Source organism: Nicotiana tabacum, chromosome 18, assembly GCF_000715075.1.
Source record: "Nicotiana tabacum cultivar K326 chromosome 18, ASM71507v2, whole genome shotgun sequence".
In the NCBI taxonomy this organism is placed as follows: Eukaryota; Viridiplantae; Streptophyta; class Magnoliopsida; order Solanales; family Solanaceae; genus Nicotiana; species Nicotiana tabacum.
The window spans coordinates 16,598,662-16,617,924 of NC_134097.1; the positions used below are offsets into that span (position 1 = coordinate 16,598,662).

The following is a 19,263-nucleotide window of genomic DNA, read 5'->3' on the forward strand; positions in this document are numbered from 1 at the left end:
AGACATTCAAACAAACAGATTTGAAGTCTAATTCAAATTGAAAACTAAACAAACATTACTTTTAAAAATTTAAAACTAGTTCAAAACACAATCAAACTAATTAAAATAAGTGATTAACTATCAATCTAGATATGCAAACATTAATTCATCTAACTCTTAATTCTGCATAACTAGATTTAATTGATTGAACAAATTCAACACAAAACCACACAGTTGAAAATAATAGGGAAATAAGAAGAAAAAGAGATATACCTACTGAGCTCAAAGGGGCGACCAAAATGATTCCCGTCATCCTGAGAAACAGAACGGTAAGTGGTTGATTCAATGGTATTTGACCGGATTTCGGTGATTTTGAGATGAGCCAAAACTAACGTAAGAACAATCGATTAGCGTAAGTTTTAGGTCAAAACGATTTGAGAATATCGAAGAATCAAGAAAGGGCGAAACTAAGAGTTTCCGAAAATCTTAGATCTATATATCGAGAGAATCTGAGGGGTTTTGAAGGAAACTAAGAAGAGATATGGTATAAGGAGGAGGCGAGGATTGTCTGGTGTTGATTTGGGGATGTTTAGAGGTTGGCCGCCACCGTGGGCGATTTCCAGCGGCGGCGTGGGGCGGAGGCTGAGAGAGGGGAGAAGAAAGGGTTCTGGTAGGTCTTTGGGGGTAGGGGCGTTTCGGACACTTATATGACTTTGAGAGATCAGTTCCCAAATCTTGGATCTTGCTTGAGGGACGACTAAGATTAGCCGCACCGAGAACGATGGCGTTTGGTGCTAATGAAAGCTGGACCGGGCATGGGGAATTTGGACCGGGCAAATTTTATGTGTACTGGGCCTCAAAGCTTGGCCCAGCTCGGTTTTGAACAAATAGTAACCTCAAATCCTCCTCTTTTAGTCTTTTATGTTTAGTCACTCATTAATTAACTTAATACATAGAACTTAAATTGCAAAATTAACCCTTTATATGAATTATCTAATTAAATTAACTAATTTGTGGATTACCAACTTAACTAATTAGTTGAACCTGAGATGTAAAAGAAAAAATAAGAAAGATTGCATGTATTTTTGTGATTTTTTCTATTTTAGAAATGCAACCAAATCATGTAACTAAATACAATTAAGATCTAAATGTGAAGATTAAAATATAAAATATTTTTGTCATTTTTATGATTTTAAAAATGTTACCTAAAAATGCATGAAACACAAATACGCGTAAAACAAATTAAATAAAAATATAGGAAAGTTTTTAAAATTCTATAAAAATAATTAAAGGCTATTTTGGAATGTTTTAGGAGCCATTTTCATATCGGGCAAAAATTACGTGCTCATAGCTGGAAAGAAATTTAGAATTAGCCTGATTTATAACTTCTAATTGTTTATAATATAGTTTCAAAATTAAATAAAATTTAGTCATTTTTTCATATGAAAATAAAATATAGACAAGAGTTTCAATTAGGGGTATTTTGTTTCGAATTTATCCCTGTATTAAATAATTGTTATTTTTCATTTACTTTGCAAATATTGATTATTTTTCAAATACCGGTCAAAACGTTGGCCAATCCATGCCTATTTTAACAAATAGCTGCTATAGTTAAGCCCGTCTCCAACTACCGTCACCAGTTTGCAATTATAGCCAATTCTTTTGATTCTCGTTCACTTCTCTTCTTTAGTCTTTCACCGGAAAAACTAAACCCCGTCCTTTCGATCTCTAAAGCTTTCAGTATTTCGCCGGTGAAATTATCTGTCTCTTCTCCCAAATCGGTGAGTAAATAACGATTATGCCCTTGAACCTCGTTTTCTTTCATTTCTCATTGTTGCATTTTTTTCACCTCCTTTGCTACCTTTATGATCATAATTTCACATTTAATTAATTGCGTTTGTTGTTATTGTTGCTGTGGGAATTGTTGAATGTGTGATGATACTTGTTAATAACAACTGTGATTACAATTGCTTTTTTCAAAATGCTTGAAACTGTGTAATTGATCTTAGAATTCAGTAGGTAAAAAATTAATCCTCTTGAAAATTGGGGGTCTGATTATGGAATTTAATGGACAAAGGGAGAAGAGAGGGAATAGGATGGTAGGACTAGATAGCAGACTGTTTGAATGTTACCTACATACATAATTACTTCCTTTATTTCCTTGTTCTATATTATTTTTTCTAATAACCGTGGTGTTCGGGTCAGTTTGCGCGTATCTTAACTAATTCTACAGGATACCTGCTACTTCTCACAAGCAACATGTATAAGGTTCTGTCCACCAAGGCTTGAAGAGATGAGAAGAAATCACCTAGTATTTTTTGTCTCCGCTGGAATTTAAACCTGTAAACACGTAATTTTTGACCCTCTATGAAATTTTATTGCTTGGATACTTATTTTAGGTCCAAATTGTTATTTTGACTATGTTTGGCTCTTTTACTTTATTTTATCTTAAAAATGAAAACCACAAAAAATATTATCTCTCATTTGAGTTGCTTGGATTCTGTTTAGCTATTTATGATCTATCTTACTTTTGATAAATTGAAAAGTCAAAAAACAAATAGTTACATGTTTAGATACAAGTTTTTTCCCCTTTGCAAAAGGAAAAGAAATTCACAAAAAATAGATGTCTTCCTATTAATTAAGTTTTCAATAAATGAGTATTTTCCTTGCCTAAAATATTTAACTAGTATTTTTATTCACTCTTTCAACAGAAAAACTGAAAAATACAAGAAGAAGAAAAGAGAAAGAAAGTAAGCTATTAATTAATTCTGAGTTGGTGTTTCCCGTTCGAGGTTGTCCAGTCTTACCTTGGTTTTCCGGTCGGTGGTTCCTCTGTGTTAATTTTGTTCGTATGTCAATCGGCGGCTCTCAGATCTGTTTCGTTTTTGCTTAGAGGTCCTTGTATATTTTTAAATCATCGAAGGAAATCCGATTTTGCTACTCTAAGGTCCATTATTAACTTGATCTTTTTAATTTAAGTAGTTTCTGTTCTATTTATATTTCAAATCTTGCTTTAGTTGATCTATGTGGCTATTTTGTTGATTGTGATTCGTTAGTTGAACTAGTACATATATTGAATAGTTTTGTCGAATCTGATCCTAAATTCTTGAATGGATATTTGAGTGAAATACATGCTGCCAAGAGCTGGAATATAGGCCATATCATGTTTGTGTTATGTTTCCTTGTTAATTGGGATTAATTACTCATGTTTGCTGCGTTTCCATAGTTCGTTATCTGCTAATTGTTCTTTCGTTACATTACTTGATCAAACATGTAGTTGGATAGGTTTGAAAGTTTTTAAAAGAGAAGAAGGAAGTGTTTGACATAAGTCATGAGGTGCTGGATATTAAATGAAAGTAAAATTGGGTTTAACATGTTTTATTGCTTTGCTTTAATTGTTTAAAATCGCTAGGAGCATGTACTAGGCCGTCACACATGGGTTGGCAAATCTAGGACGTGATGCATGTTTGAATTGGATAAGGTGAAAGGTTGTCCCCTAGTTAATTATTTTTATCAGGGGAATGTAAATGAAGGCCAAGGGTGAGCAACTTGAAGGAAGTGTAGTGTAGGATAGTTTAGATCTATTTTTATTCTTTTTCTTTCTTTTATTAGGTGGGGGGAACAATCTTGAACTTTCTTATTTGCTAAGTTGCTCGGACTCGGGTGCGGGTGTCTGATACGGGTGCGGATCTAGAGGTCAGATCCTTCATGATCTAAATTTAAAGATTCGGAGGTACGGATCCTGGTACGGGGATTCGGCTAAAAATAATTCAATTATTTAAAAATAGAGTTATAAAAATATGTCTAAATTATGAGACATTATGTGAAAAACTTACAAGGTATTCCGAGAAGGAGAAAATATTGAACAAGAGTAGAATTTTAGAAGGAGATAAAAGGAAAAGGACTGACATAGAAATTTATATATACAAGGTATTCCATTTTCTTCCATATCACACTAGCTTTTGATTTGTTTTCAAAAATTATTGTATCTGTCCCAAATTTCTCCGTTGATTTTGGTCAAAGTACCCAAAATCGGTTGACCAGATCCGACACGGATCCCACACCCATACCCACACCCATACCCACACCCATGTCGTGTCGACACGAGTGCGGCACTGAAAGTGAAGAGTCCGAGCAACTTAGCTTATTTGTGTAATTTTGTTTGTGTGGTCTCAATTCGAGTATTCTTTAAAGCCAACTTGATCAAGTCCGCAACCATTATTTTTGCGGGACTTGGGAAATATCTTCAATTCACGTCCTTCTAATTTAGGAGTCATGTTAGTAGTATTTCAATTATTAGCTCATATCTGATGCTTGATGTGTGCATCTGCAGATTGGTTTGTTAGCCTATTTGACTAGAGTGTGTAAATTCCCCTCCGGTGGTACTAAACAAGATTTCCAGCAAGGAATATGGTATGGAAGCAAGCTTTGTTTTAAATATCTACATTACTTTGACGACAATTATCTCTTTCACAGTTTATAGTGTGATTAAGGCCATGCATGATGAAACTCACTGTTATCTTTGCTTTGGTAATTAAACTTGGACTTTTTCATGGTTTGGTGCACTAAGTGAGCTGCGTGACTTACATTTCATATGTTCTTCATTCCACTATTATTCATTATGCAGACTTTGGTTTCAAAGAGAAAGAAACAAATAAAATAAATGACAAATAGTATTATCATGTTTCCCCCATATCTCGGCAATGAGGATCTGTTACTGATCGACTACGTGGGATCGATTGCGGTGTTTTCTTTGATTTGTACTTACCTTCAAAAGTGTATAGTCAAGTGGTGGTAAACAACAGGATAACCGATTTAGAGACAGTGGACCTGATACGATTCGGATACACACAAGTGGAATAATAGCTAATAAAGTGTTTAATGAAAATAGCATGATAGAAAGTCCAAACCGAAATTGAAGAACAGGAAGAATCCTAGGCTCTAATTGGACTCTATAGTAATAATTGATATATGAAATCAATCATCTCCAAAGAACGACAAGAAAGAACCAAAGATATAAGGATTTATAGAAGAAAGAATTACAGTTAAGATTCAAGCTTGATTGTAATTTCAAAGTTTAATTTAAACACAGAGGACTACAACCTCACCAAGATTTTTATCAATTTTGGTCTTGGAACGGGTAGACATTTTGGAACGGGTAGACGTTCCTATCGACCATTCGTGATCTTCTGTAATATGCTCTGTGATATCCGGGGTCATATGAGCTCTCTATTTGTGTTCCCTATGAGATTTCTGTGTTCAACTTCAATGTATATCCCCTTTTCATTTAATCTACTCTATTCTTTTTGTTTTACAGGGTGTCTTAACCCAAAACAGTCAGCCCCATTTAATGCTGAAACCTGATTTTGATTCAATTACAGGTTTATCACTCCAGTTTTATTGACGAGGAAGGAATTAGTAAAGCTTGTGGATGCCCTTTATTACCTCTGAAAAGCCATATAAAGGGACCTGCTCCAGTTTCAGAACAAGGTTAGTCGTGCGAGTCTTATCTTTCCGAGGGCAATGTCTATACATTCTTACGGTTTGATGCTTATCTTATTTTTGAGCAGATACAACTGATATTGTTGATGAAGCAATCACATTCTTCCGAGCAAATGTCTTCTTCAAAAACTTTGATATTAAAAGCTCATCTGACAAGCTACTTATCTATTTGACATTGTATATCAACATCGCACTAAAGAGGCTTGAAGGCTGCAGAACTTTAGCTGAAGGAACCAAGGCTATCATCAACCTAGGTTTGGAAACGGTTCCTGTACCTGGAGAGTCAGGTTTTCCATTCCCAGGCTTATTTACTGCTGCCCAATCTAAAAAAGAAGCAGGTAGATTGTTTGATGAACTAAGCAACCCTCTTTTTCCTATGTGAATAAACCACCAATACATGATTTCGGTTGATTTTGAGTTCGCTATTTTGCTTCCATTTTGTCTTTTGAGATTCTAAAATGAAAACAAACAAGTTCACAGCTTATAGTTCTTCAGTTATTATATCCAAGTCCAATTTTGCCAACTTCTTCTGGAATTTCCAATTACACTACATTTGAATGCTTGAATCCTAACCTTTTTACAAAACTTAATAGGGTAGCTGTGAGAAGGCACGAGAGAAAATATGTTATTGATATTGGATGTTCAATACAATACAAGAGGTCCTTATTTATAGCTGTACTATACAAGGACATACTACTCCTATTCCAATGTGGGACAAGACTACACTATATACATAGCTGTAAACTAACACTCCCCCTCAAGTGGGTGCATACAAATCATATGAACCGAGCTTGTTAAATATATAACCAATACGGGGACCAGTGAGAGACTTGGTGAAAATATCTGCAAGTTGATCATTCGACCTCACAAACTTTGTAGCAATCTATCCTGAAAGTATCTTTTTCTGACGAAGTGACAATCAATCTCAATGTGTTTAGTTCTCTCATGGAACACCGGATGTGATGCAATATGAAGGGCAGCTTGATTATCGCACATAAGTTCCACCTGATTGATTTCACCAAATTTCAACTCCTTGAGCAATTGTTTGGTCCAGACTAGCTCACATGTTGCCATAGTCATTGCTTGATATTCTGCTTCTGCACTAGACCGAACAGCTACATTCTGTTTCTTGCTCTTCCAGGACACCAAATTGCCTCGTACTAAAACACAATATCCAGACGTAGAACGTCTATCAGAAGGTGATACTGCCCAATCAGCATCTGAGTATCCAACGATCTGCTCATGACCTCGATCCTCAAACAGTAACCCTTTGCCTGGAGCCGATTTTATATACCGAATAATGCGGGCAACCACATCCCAATGACTATCACAGGAAGAATTCATAAACTGACTTACAACACTCACATGATAAGAAATGTCGGGTCTAGTCAGTGTGAGATAATTTAATTTTCCAACCAGCCGCCTCTAGCACCAGCTCCCCCTGTTCTGGCAGAAGTTTAGAATTCGAATCCATCGGAGTGTCAACAGGTCTACAACCTATCATCCATGTCTCCTCAAGAATATCTAAAACATATTTTCTTTGAGAAATAACAGTACCTGAGCTAGACCGGGCAACCTCAATACCTAGAAAGTACTTCAATCTGCCTAGATCCTTAGTTTGAAAGTGCTGGAAACGATGCTGCTTCAGATTGGTAATACCATCCTGATCATTGCCAGTAATAACAATATCAACATAGACTATCAGACAAATACAGAGACTTGAAGCAGAGTGCCGATAAAACACAGAGTGATCAGCTTCACTACGAGTCATGCCAAACTCCTGGATAACCGTGCTGAACTTACCAAACCAGGCTCGAGGAGACTGCTTTAGACCATAAAGTGACCGACGCAAGCGACATACAAGGCCACGAGACTCCCCCTGAGCAACAAAACCAGGTGGTTGCTCCATATAAACCTCATCCTCAAGATCACCGTGAAGAAAGGCATTCTTAATGTCTAGCTGATAGAGGGGTCAATGATGAACCGCAACCATGGATAGAAAAAGGCGGACTGAAGCCACGGGAGAGAAGGTATCACTGTAATCGAGCCCAAATATCTGAGTATATCCTTTGGCAACAAGACGGGCCTTAAGTCGATCAATCTGGCCATCGGGACCAACTTTGACTGCATAAACCCAACGATAACCAACAGTAGATTTACCTGAGGGAAGAGGAACAAGCTCCCAAGTACCACTTGTATGTAAAGCAGACATCTCGTCACTCATAACTTGTCGCCATCCTGGATGAGACAACGCTTCACCTGTAGACTTAGGGATGGAAACCGAGGACAAAGAAGATATAAAAGTATAATGGGGAGATGACAGGCGATGATAACTCAAACCGAAATAATGAGAATTAGGGTTAAGTGTGGTCCGTATACCTTTCCGAAGTGCAATCGGTGTACTAGGAGCAGGGTCCGCAGCAGGAGCAGGGTCAGGTGCAGGACGAGAACCAGTTGGGCTTGATGTAGGGCGCGAACGACGATGATAAGTCAAGAGTGGTGTTTCTGTGGCTGGGGAACTAGGAGGAACAACACTAGACTTCTCAACGGTTGGTATGGATGAAACCTCTGTGGTCGAAGGTGGAGGAGGAGCTATAGTAAACTCCTCAAAGGTCGGTATAGGTAAGACCTCAGATATATCATGGTGGTCAGCAGAAGTAAAGAAAGGTTTAGACTCAAAAAATGTGATGTCAGCTGACATAAGGTATCTACGAAGATCTGGTGAATAACAACGATATCCCTTCTGAACACGAGAATAACCAAGGAAGACTCGCTTGAGAGCACGAGGAGCTAACTTATCTTTCCTAGGGGCTAAGTTATGAACAAAACACGTGCTCCCAAAAACACGGGATGGAAGAGAGTATAAGGGTGACTGGGGAAACAATACTGAATGCGGAATCTGATCCTTGATGGGAGATGAAGGCATCCGATTAATCAAATAACAAGCTGTGAGAACTGCATCGCCCCAAAAACGTAACAGAACACGAGATTCAATTAGAAGTGTGCGAGCAGTCTCAATAAGGTGCCTATTCTTTCTCTCAGCAACCCCATTTTACTGAGGGGTATAAGAATAAGATGTCTGATGAATAATTCCTTGAGAAGTCATAAACTGCTGAAACTGAGAAGATAAATATTTTAAGGCATTATCACTGCGAAAAATGCAAATAGAAACACCAAATTGGTTTTTGATTTCAGCACAGAAACTCTGGAATATAGAAAATAACTCAGAACGATCTTTCGTTAAGAAAAGCCAAGTACATCTTGAATAATCATCAATGAAACTAACAAAATAACGAAATCTTAAGGTTGAACTGACTCTACTAGGATCCCATATATCTGAATGAACTAAGGAGAAGACAGACTTTGCATGACTCTCAACACTACGCGAAAAGGAGGCTCGGGTATGTTTCCCAAGCTGACACGACTCACAATCTAATGTAGACAAACTAGATAAACTAGGCACCATCTTCTGAAGTTGGATAAACTCGGATGTCCTAAACGTCTGTGGATTAGATCTGGAGGATCTGTAACTAGACATGTTGTGGAAGGACCGAGTGAGTTAAGGTAGTAAAGACCTTCTGATTCACGTCCTGTACCAATTGTCTGTCCCGTACTGCGGTCCTGCATAATAAAAGAATCGTCAATAAAATATATACCACAATGGAGGGCACGAGTCAAACGACTAACAGATGCAAGACTAAAAGGACAGCCAGGGACATAAAGAACGGAATCTAGGGTGATAGAAGACAAGGGATTAGCTTGTCCAACTCCTTTTGCCTTAGTTTGACATCCATTGGCTAAAGTAACAGTGGGAAGAGACTGTGAATATACAATATTTAACAAAATTGATATATTACCGGAGATTTGATCAGAAGCGCCTGAGTCCATGACCCATGGGCCAAGAGTGCTAGACTGGGAAACACAAGTAAAAGAATTACCAGTAACAGAAGTATCAGTGTGAGCAACTGAGGCTACTTGTGGAGATGTCTGCTTACTTGCTCGATACTGAAGGAGCTCATTATATTCTTCTTTAGATAAAGAAAATCCATGGCTACCTGTAGTCTCTGTCAGAGCAATGTAAGCATTTTTGGGTGGACGACCATGTAAGGAATAACACATTTCACGAGTGTGTCCAAGTTTGTGACAATAAGAACACTTGGGTCTAGATCTTCCAAAACGACCTCCTCTTCGTCTATGCTCCATAGTTTGAGATGCCCGAACATCCAGTGTCTGGGATGCAAGAACAGAGGAATCAAGTATCTGTGATGAGATCACTGGGTGACTTGGTGCTGCAGCAAGGCGGAGTAATCGAGAGAATAATTCATCAACTGTCGGGACAGTCAGACTAGCCAAAATCTGGTCGCGTACTGAATCAAGATCATTAGGAAGTCCAGCGAGGGTAAGAACGAGAAACATCTTCTGTCGCTGCTCTTGTTGTTTTTCAACACTAGCAGAAACTGACATCAACTTCTCAAATTCCTCCATGACTGCCTGTACTTGACCCAAGTAAGTAGACATATCTAATTCCTGCTTCTTTAAGTTTGTCATCCGCGATATCACATCATAGAAGCGAGATATGTCATTAGTGTATAAGGTGCGTGCCTTTGCCCAAACCAAATAACATGTCTGGAATGGACGAAACAAGGGCATCAACTTGGAATCAATAGATCGCCACAAGATGCTACATAACTGAGCATCGATTTTTTGCCCAAAGTGCTATTGCCTTTTCATCTCCATCGCTAGACTGTTTGATTAGATGATCTTGAACACCTTGACCTCTACACCATAACTCGACAGATGAAGCCCGAGCTAAGTAGTTTGAACCTCCCATTAAAGGTTCCGAGGTAATAATAGCACTAGAGCTCATGTTTCTAGACCCAAAAGCATCAAATCCCAAAGACATTATTGCAAATTATTACCAAATAAGAGAAAGAATCAACTGTAATCCACTGAAACATAGTAAGGAAACACAGAAACAGAATAATGAAATACTGTAGCTGACGGAATCTTACTGTACATGTCGGAATAGTACTGTAGCTGCCGGAAAAACTCAAAGTGGTCGAAATGAAATGAAAACAGTAGGGGTGGGATCGAAATTACCAGGCGACCCAACTGTTCTGAAGGAAGTTTTTCAAAAAATGGCCAGAAGTGGTCGTACGCGCAGGCGCGTGAGCTTCTGGTGGCGCGTGGAGGAGGCTGCTGACGGATTTTTTCACTGGGGTTTGGTCGCCGGACAGTGACGACTCTTGTGGTAGTGTTGAATTTTGAACAACACTGACAGAGACGAAGCAGACGCAAAACAATCTTAAAAAAGAGTCGCCGGAAAAAGACTTCCGCTGACTGATTTCTCTTCTCGGAATCGCTGGAATTTATGCACAGTGATAAATCTCTGATACCATGTGAGAAGGCACGGGAGAAAATATGTTATTGACATAGGATGTTCAATACAATACAAGAGGTCCTTATTTATAGCTATACTATATAAGGACATACTACTCATATTCCAATGCGGGACAAGACTACACTATATACATAGCTGTAAACTAACAGTATAGTTGGACTCATTATTGAGTGGGTGTTCGAATTTTGTCGGGTTTGATGGAGTGAAAACACTTATGAATAGTTGTGATCATATTGTGATCATAGGAGTCAGTGAATAGTTGTCATCTTATGAGCTGATCATTGGCGGTCTGTCAGAAAATTGTTGCTAACAATTTGGAGATCGCTTGGGTCATTTTATGCAGTGATGTCTAGCTTTTAAATCTCCTCCTATGGCCACAAATTGTTCCAAAAGTATATGAACTAATGTTATTTTGGGGGAGGAATCTGATGGGAGGAAAGAGTTGTTGTATATTAATTTAGAAAATGACTTTCAGCTTAGGGTCTCTGAAGTTGACAGATTGATGTGGTTTAGAAAGTGAAATGACAATTTGTTTTTCTTTCTCATAACCGCTTTTTCCTTCCTCTTTTCAGCTAAATATAACTGTAAAATTCTTGTTAGAATAACTGGAAAACTGCTTTATTTTACGTTCTATGTGAAAGTTGATGTGCTATATTGCCCATTTATGCTGTCACGCCTGTTTTGAAGCATTTAGTTTGATTGTATATTGGAATTAAAAGGCACATCCTTTATCATGAATTTCCTATTCTTTTTCTCCTGTTGGGGTATATTGAAATGGTGTAGCACCTCTTTTGGTGACACCTTTGCAATGTTTGGTAACTGACTTCCAAAAGGATAATTCTTGTTAAATGGACTGTAACATAATGTCTCTTACACTTTTGTTTCACTTTTGCTTTAATAGGCATCAAGATGCCATTTTGCATTTGTTCTATATCCTCCGAAAACTGTATACCTCAGAGATTAGACGACATTTACTCTTTTTGTGGTCTTGTTCTTTTTCTTCTCCGTTGTATTTGTATGGCTTTTAGACGGATGGTTTCTCATCTTTTTGTTTGGGTTGTCACATTTGAACTCAGAACTATTCAGGAATTACCTAAGGCAAATAAGGGAGGAAACTAGTGGGAGATTATTAAGTGTTGCTTATCGACATAATGGAACTCCTAACAAATGGTGGTTAGCATTTGCCAAGAGAAAGTTTATGAACATGATTCTTCCTTGACTAAGTTTCTGGTGTTGACCAGAGCTTCAACTTCTGCAGAGAATGATTTTGCTGCTACGGAATTCGTAGACTACATAGTGAGGTTGGTTTGTAATGAACAATGACTGGTGATGCACAATGTTTTTCAGGACAAGACTTTCTATAGGAGCAGCTAATATGCTTATCCAAAGAATTGCTTTGTTTCATTTCATGTGTTATCGATGAATAATTGAACTATTACCTACTTTGTGCACTTTGTAAATTACTCACTCTACTTGTAATTGCTCAAGTTGTGGTAATTCATACAACCGACTCCAACTTGTTTGGAGCTGAGGCATAAGGTATAGTTGTTGTAATTGTAATTGCTTAAGCTATATGTATTATTGGTGTAATTGTGAGAAAGAAGTGTGCACCAAAATGACCCAATTTGCAATAAAGGGATTTAGACAAAGATATTTGTGGGCCAACTAGATATGAGTCTTTTCTATTCAAGTCATAAAAAATGTATTTTGATGATGTTAAATCAAATAAAACAATGCAAAATACTGGTTCTGTCATTCGGTTACTCTCAAGAGTTGAAAATGATATTTTGTAACTACTTTCTATTTTGTTGGTGGATAAAAGTCTGATTGTTCACATGTATATTAAAATCTTTGCAGCTGGGTTTTCTCTATTTTCTTTTTTCCTTTTTAGAGGAACTTTAGTCATTCCGATCTTGGAAAAATAACATACTCTTATAACGATAAAAATATCATGTCGTATTGTCATGTTTCAACCACAGTTCTAAGTGAAATTTGGTATACGTCCGAAGTTCTTTAATTAAAAAAAAGGATTTATGCTTATTCAAATATTATCATATAAAGTATAAAATAAAACAGAAGAAGTGATAAAATATATGTAATAATAAAATGCTGCAAAAGGAAAGTTAAATATTTGGATTAGTAGGTCCTTTGGTTCCCTAAACTATGAAATTATATTTGCTCACAAAAAAAAAAAAAAAAAAATTATAATTATTTTGTAATTTATACTTTGTGATCATAGAATTATAGAGTTTTATTATAACACTTTGCCCTTCTCTAATCTAGCGTTTGGATATAGATATGATTAAAACTTGAAAAAAGAGTTTTTGAAGTTATGTTAAAAAATAATTTTTGAAAGTTGGTGTTGTATTTGGACATGCATTTTATTTGAACCAAAGTTGAATTTTGGTGGGTGGAAGAAAAAATTTCGCCCAAAATCTGCCATAAACTAGTTTTTTGGGAACTTGAAATTTTTTAAATTTTTTTTTTCGAAAACATAATCATATTTCATAAACAAACGATATTTTTATTTTTATTTTGAAAAAAGAAGCCAAAATCTATGGCTAAGATTTTGATGATACTTTCTCACACTCGAAAGAGTTATAATAATTCATATTGAGATCATCGAATTTAGTACTCACATCTGTTCTCTAGAGCAAAGATAGTTGCTTTCCTTAATATTATCGAAACATTATAAAACAAATTTACGTACAAATAACATGAATTAAATACTTACACTTTTTATATGAAAAAAGAAGTAAAGAAAAAGGACAAATAAATTAAAATTAAAAGAGAACATCACCAAAAGAAGAAAAAGTAAAATTGTCTTTCCATTTCTAGAAATAATGTTTTCCTCAAACATCGTCCTTCCTTTTTGGATCAAAACTCTTCACAATTACTACCAACTATCAACCCTTTAACCAACCCCCTCCCCCCAAAAAAAAAATCTGCTCCTCCATTGTTGTTTCTATCAATGAAACCTAGTATTGAAAATGGCTTCAGATCTGAACTTAATAGCACTATGAAAAATTCGTAGATATTTTGTTCGATTTGATCCATGAAGTTTCCGATTGGCATTTACATATATGATTTAGATTACAATCTTCAATCTCTAATTATTGCCTTGCATTTCCAGCTACTTCAATGTCTAGGAACAGTCTTAAGATCCATTTGTCAATCGGTAAGATCCAACCCGGATCCGAAAATAAAAACGGGTCGCCTGTTTATACCGATAGTGGTACATGCGAGCATTTGTCGGAGCTCCGATCCAGAGTTGGGTCGAACCCATTTTTCAACTTCCGGGGCTGCGTGAAGGTCCGGCCATTGGGGCGTGCGTCCATCCGCCGTGAGCCGCCGAATGAGCTGGTGAGATGTGGTGCGTGCGGACAGGCGCCGCCGCGGTTGTACGCCTGCGTCACGTGCGCCGCGGTATTCTGCCATGTGCACGCGCCGTCGCATCCGGTGGGGAACGCTTCCGATCCCTCGCTGCACAGCATCGCCGTGGACATCGACAGGGCCGAGCTGTTCTGCTGCGGGTGTAGGGACCAGGTATACGATCGAGACTTCGACGCCGCCGTAGTACTAGCGCAGACGGAGGCTACCGTGATCGGATCAATACAAGACCCTCCGCCGCAGCCGGAGAACACGCGCAAGAGGAGGCGCGTGGAGTATAAGCCGTGGACGCCTGATGTGAAAGAGCAGGTCTTGATCGTTGGGAATTCGAGTCCGTTGCCGAGTCAGCTCGGCAATGACTCAACAACCCCAGAAGTACAATGGGGTTTGAGGGGCCTTAACAATCTTGGAAACACGTGTTTTATGAATTCAGTGCTTCAAGCATTGCTTCATACACCACCATTGAGGAATTACTTTCTGAGTGACAAGCATAACAGATATTTTTGCCAGCGAAAGAATAACAGTGTTATAACAAGGAGTAGTAGTGATAATGGGAATAAGAACTCAACAATGCTGTGTTTAGCTTGTGATTTGGATGCAATGTTTTCTGCTGTTTTCTCCGGCGATTGGACCCCTATTAGTCCTGCAAAGTTCCTCTACAGGTCTGCATTTGATCATGTTTTCTTGGATTGTTGAGATCATGTTTGGCTTTCTTATAATGTGCACTCGTTCTTTTTTTTTTTGGGTGAGAAGTTCGTATAGGTGATCCAGATTTGCTTGGAATTGAGGCATAGTTGTTGTATACTTATAATTCTTTTTTAAGGATAATGATATATTGGTAAAAGATTCCTTATTTAGCTTGGTTGTGCCCTTATTTGCAAATGATGTAGGGACAAGATTAATTTTTTATTGTTGGGGTTATATGTACCACCCTTATCCCTTCATTGAAGTAAAATTAGCTAGTGGTGTGTAACTTGGTTGTGATATAATACATTTGTAATTTGTTATATTGGATGTGGATTTTTTTTTTTTTTTTTGAGTATCTAATTGCAGTCTGTTCTGTATCTGATTCTGATGGATGTAAACCTTTCTTTGGAACAGTTGGTGGAAGCATGCATCAAATCTTGCAAGTTATGAACAGCAGGATGCTCATGAGTTTTTCATTTCCGTGCTTGATGGGATTCATGAAAGGATGCAGAACGATAAAGGAAAGGCGTTGAGTCCAGGTATATTTGTTTGTTGCGTTAGAGTATCTATTAGTTACCCATCTTTTCTCCCCCCATCACCTTGCATAGTTAGTTTCTTGTTCTTTCTTTTTTCCTTTTCTTCCGAATTAGACCAATCATTGAGATTAAATATTTTTTATTGTGCTGTGAAAATTATTGGCAACATTGTTTATGCATATTTTAATAAAGCAACATAAATCTAACATAGTCAAGGGAGGCTAGTGCAGTAAAAACCTCAAATAAGTGGATTACTGAAATTTGTATAGTTACTTGCAAAGGTCAAGTACTTCAGTAGGTGAATTTTTTGAACTTTTTTGTTGGTGGAGAGGGGGTGGAAAAAGTAATTTCTGTAGGAAGTAGAATAGTGTGTTCAAGCATCTTTGTGATGTCAAGTAACGTCTAACTAAAATGCACTCAGGGCCTACTTGATAGGCTTATCTTTGTTGTTCTAGCATCTCATCTCTCATGGCAATCCCAACTTCCGTTGTCACTGAGAAAAGATAGAAATATTTGAATGCAGGTTATGGTTTAGGTCTTTTCTTTGCCATAGGCGATTTACCAGTTGATATTCGCTGTCAGGCTTAGAGATGTTTCTCAAAAGGAAAAAGATTTCCTCCTACTCTTCCCAGTAAGTCTCAGTTTGGTTAGTCTTATTGATTTCAGCATAGGAGTTTTCTTCTGGTACAATAGTTCTCATATTAACTCGCACTTTTACCATGTTTTAGGGTATTACTCTCGAGTGAGCTGATCGCAACCTTCAAGAAAGCTTGAAGTCTTTACTAGGTTGACAACTTTTTGCTTACTTTTTTCTATAAGCCCCTGTGTGTCTTATTATTCTTGTGAGTCTACCTCCTCGGTACCTCAAATTTCTTTAGCAGAGCAATCATTAGTAGGGTAACTCCTTAGCAAACAATTCATTTCTGCCACTGTAAATATGCTGATTTGATTCCCGCTTAAGTCACACGTACTTTAATTGAGAGAGTTAACACCTATTCTTATTCCTCTTAATTAGAGGATTAGTACAGGGCTACCCTGAGTTTGCAAAATTTAGTTAACACCTGGTTGTTGCAGTTAAATAATGAATACAAGGATCTATGATTTTGAATGGTTTTGTGTAAATGGAATAATAGACCTTTTGAGGCAATAAAGTGTCTTGCGGATACTTTTCTTACTGAGGTTTTTTTTACAAAAGTCAATTGTACTCCATTGCTTGTAGCTACTCATTCTGTTGGTTGCCATTCCTCATAGGACCATTGTTGTTTTGTCTTTATGGCATAACTGGACTTTTGCTTTTTATGAAATGTGTTGAGGAGCACTTTAAGCTGTGCATACTATGTTACTGTATGTAACTTATTAGGAGCAGTACACATTGCACTTTGTCATCTGTAATCTAATCTTGACTAATTTTTTTCTTTTGTGCAGGCAGCGGAGACTGTTGCATTGCTCATAGAGTATTTTCTGGGATCTTGCGGTCTGATGTCATGTGTACAGCTTGTGGCTTCACATCTACTACATATGATCCATGTATAGACATCTCCTTGGACTTGGAACTGAGCCAGGGGAGTTCCGCCAAGATGACATCAAAGAAGTCTCATAATACTCACAAAAAGGAGGCAGAATCTGGAAAGTTTAGCCAAAACGGTCGAATTTCTACGTTGATGGGATGCTTAGATCATTTCACAAGACCTGAGAAATTGGGTTCTGATCAGAAGTTCTTCTGCCAACATTGTCAAGTGAGACAGGAATCTCTTAAACAGATGTCCATAAGAAAACTGCCTTTAGTTTCTTGCTTCCATATCAAAAGGTTTGAGCATTCTGTGATTAAGAAAATGTCAAGGAAGGTTGATCACTACCTACAGTTTCCTTTTTCCTTGGACATGTCGCCTTATCTCTCTTCATCTATCTTGAGGAGTCGATTTGGAAATAGAATCTTCTCCTTTGACGGGGACGAGCAAGATGCGTCCTGTGAATCGTCCTCGGAATTTGAGTTGTTTGCTGTCATCACCCATACTGGTAAACTTGATGCTGGTCATTACGTAACATATCTGAGGTTAAGCAATCAATGGTACAAATGTGACGATGCCTGGATAACTCAGGTGAGCGAGAGTATTGTGAGAGCTGCGCAAGGATACATGATGTTTTATGTGCAGAAAATGCTGTATTACAAGGCTAGTGAAAACCAGGTTAGCTAGAAGGAAACAAGCAATAGCTACTTTTTGCGAAGCACTGATGCGGCACTCCAGATTCAAATAACCCATGAGCTCTAGGTACGTAGATATATTTGCGAAAAGAGGGTCATATGTGAAGCCCTTGAATATGTATGAAGCATCTTGTCTTTGTTGGGAGTAGAAGACCAAGCTGATGATGTTTTTGTTCCAGAGTGCTGCTGCTTTGAGTTTTTCAATTCTCAGTTGGAGTGTAATCTTCCTGAATTTTAAAGGCCCACACTCCTGCATTCAGAAAATTTTGGTAACATAATATTTTTCCCTTGCAAAAATAGATAATTAGTGAAACCTTTCTATTTTTTGTGGCTAACCATAGAAAAATAATAATAGAAAAAGATAATTAGTGAAACCTTTCTGCTAACTTTTCATGTCTTTTTCTTGGATTTGCAAGTTTTCAATGTGTTTGGACACAGAACTTCGGGGCAAAGAAACTTGTTAGCTTTTCATGTCTTTTTCTTGAAGTTTCAAATTTTCAGACTTTGTTTGGACACAGTTCTTGTTCTTCTCCAGGCACTTGAGCAACTGAATCTATATGCTAGATTTGGCTGGTGAATGGTGACCTTCATTGAGCTGCTGGTGAGTAGTTTCAAAGAACTTTGTCTTCCATTCAACCAGCAATGGATTACGAATAGATCTGCAATAAAGCAAAATGTGTCGATGACCAGCTTATAAGCACTTTTTTGGCTTATATATACATTTGGTAATCACCAAAAGTGTTTATAAGCACAACACTGCCTTAAAGTTATACGTTTGTCACCCCCAATTTTATGGCTTTTCAGCTTATAAGTATTTTTAATTTGATTAAATTTTTTATTGTCTCATCCTTAATTGTTTCTGGTATTCCCAAAATCAAAAGTTCTAACTCTTTTATTTTCATTATTTGCCCTTTTCAATTAGATTCTTTTAAGTTTATAGGAGTATATTTCTGTTAGATATTTGGTCATTTTAACAAAAAAAATTGCTTATCTGTATTTTCTTTACAAACACATAATATAATAATATATCTTCTTTAAATACTCATTCTGTCTCAAAATAGTTCTTTTTCTTTTTCTAAATTTCCATTACATTGGGGATTAGGGATCATATATAATATAGTTGTATATTCAGATTTTCCTAATTTAGATTTCCCTATTATATTCTCGGAATGAACTAATTCTCTTGCCACCCACCATATTTATACATTGCTTTGAGCCAGAGGTGTATTTAGGATTTAAACTTTATAGGTTCAACCATTAAGGTTCTTAAAATTGAACTCATTATATCCATAAAATTATGGGCTCACATCTACAATTTATTGTGTTTTAGTGAATTTTTCACATAAATTTGTGCTTCGTGTGCACGCTATGTGTTCAATTGAACACGTTGCTATAGGGCTACATCCGCCCCTGCTTTGAGCTAAGCTAAAAAACCTATTTCAGTGATGGCCCTCCATGGATTCACCTATATAAACCACCGCTAAAGTTGTAAAAATAAGAGGGAAGGGAAAGAGAAAGGGAGAAGATGGGCAACAAGAATTGAACTTGTGTGAGAGACTTTCACT

General features: G+C 37.2%; 2 protein-coding genes across 6 annotated transcripts; both read left to right on the forward strand.

Annotated features, from left to right (window-relative positions):
• The first annotated feature begins 1,590 nt into the window (after positions 1 to 1,590).
• Positions 1,591 to 12,722, forward strand: LOC107758933 (actin-related protein 2/3 complex subunit 3). Of its 2 annotated transcripts, XM_075236643.1 has the most exons (6): positions 1,591 to 1,760; positions 2,691 to 2,926; positions 4,313 to 4,392; positions 5,361 to 5,469; positions 5,550 to 5,819; positions 11,959 to 12,722. In XM_075236643.1, exons 3-6 carry the CDS (start codon positions 4,390 to 4,392, stop codon positions 12,099 to 12,101), a joined length of 525 nt encoding a protein of 174 aa, XP_075092744.1. In that variant the 5' UTR covers positions 1,591 to 1,760; positions 2,691 to 2,926; positions 4,313 to 4,389; the 3' UTR covers positions 12,102 to 12,722. The 2 variants fall into 2 exon arrangements, with proteins under 2 accessions (XP_075092744.1, XP_075092743.1); XM_075236642.1 differs by lacking the exon at positions 2,691 to 2,926.
• A 991-nt stretch (positions 12,723 to 13,713) lies between these two features.
• On the forward strand, positions 13,714 to 18,541 carry LOC107824309 (ubiquitin C-terminal hydrolase 22). 4 transcript variants are annotated; one of them, XR_012701930.1, is made up of 5 exons: positions 13,714 to 14,934; positions 15,374 to 15,498; positions 16,921 to 17,765; positions 17,878 to 17,967; positions 18,234 to 18,541. XR_012701930.1 is itself a non-coding variant. In XM_016651057.2 (3 exons), the coding sequence occupies exons 1-3, from the start codon at positions 14,024 to 14,026 to the stop codon at positions 17,688 to 17,690; spliced, it is 1,806 nt and encodes a 601-aa protein (XP_016506543.2). In that variant the 5' UTR covers positions 13,714 to 14,023; the 3' UTR covers positions 17,691 to 18,084. The 4 variants fall into 4 exon arrangements, 1 of the variants encoding a protein (XP_016506543.2); XR_001656828.2 differs by having other exon boundaries at positions 16,921 to 17,967; XR_001656829.2 differs by lacking the exon at positions 18,234 to 18,541 and having other exon boundaries at positions 17,878 to 18,084.
• Positions 18,542 to 19,263: the final 722 nt, after the last annotated feature.

Bases quoted from the DNA above. Each gene is read 5' to 3' on its own strand.
- LOC107758933 (XM_075236643.1), top strand. The intron at 5,470-5,549 runs GTTAGTCGTGCG...ATTTTTGAGCAG, and splicing joins TGCTCCAGTTTCAGAACAAG to ATACAACTGATATTGTTGAT. The intron at 5,820-11,958 runs GTAGATTGTTTG...ATTTGAACTCAG, and splicing joins CCAATCTAAAAAAGAAGCAG to AACTATTCAGGAATTACCTA.
- LOC107824309 (XM_016651057.2), top strand. From the start codon at position 14,024: ATGTCTAGGAACAGTCTTAAGATCCATTTGTCAATCGGTAAGATCCAA. The intron at 14,935-15,373 runs GTCTGCATTTGA...TCTTTGGAACAG, and splicing joins CCTGCAAAGTTCCTCTACAG to TTGGTGGAAGCATGCATCAA. The intron at 15,499-16,920 runs GTATATTTGTTT...TCTTTTGTGCAG, and splicing joins AGGAAAGGCGTTGAGTCCAG to GCAGCGGAGACTGTTGCATT.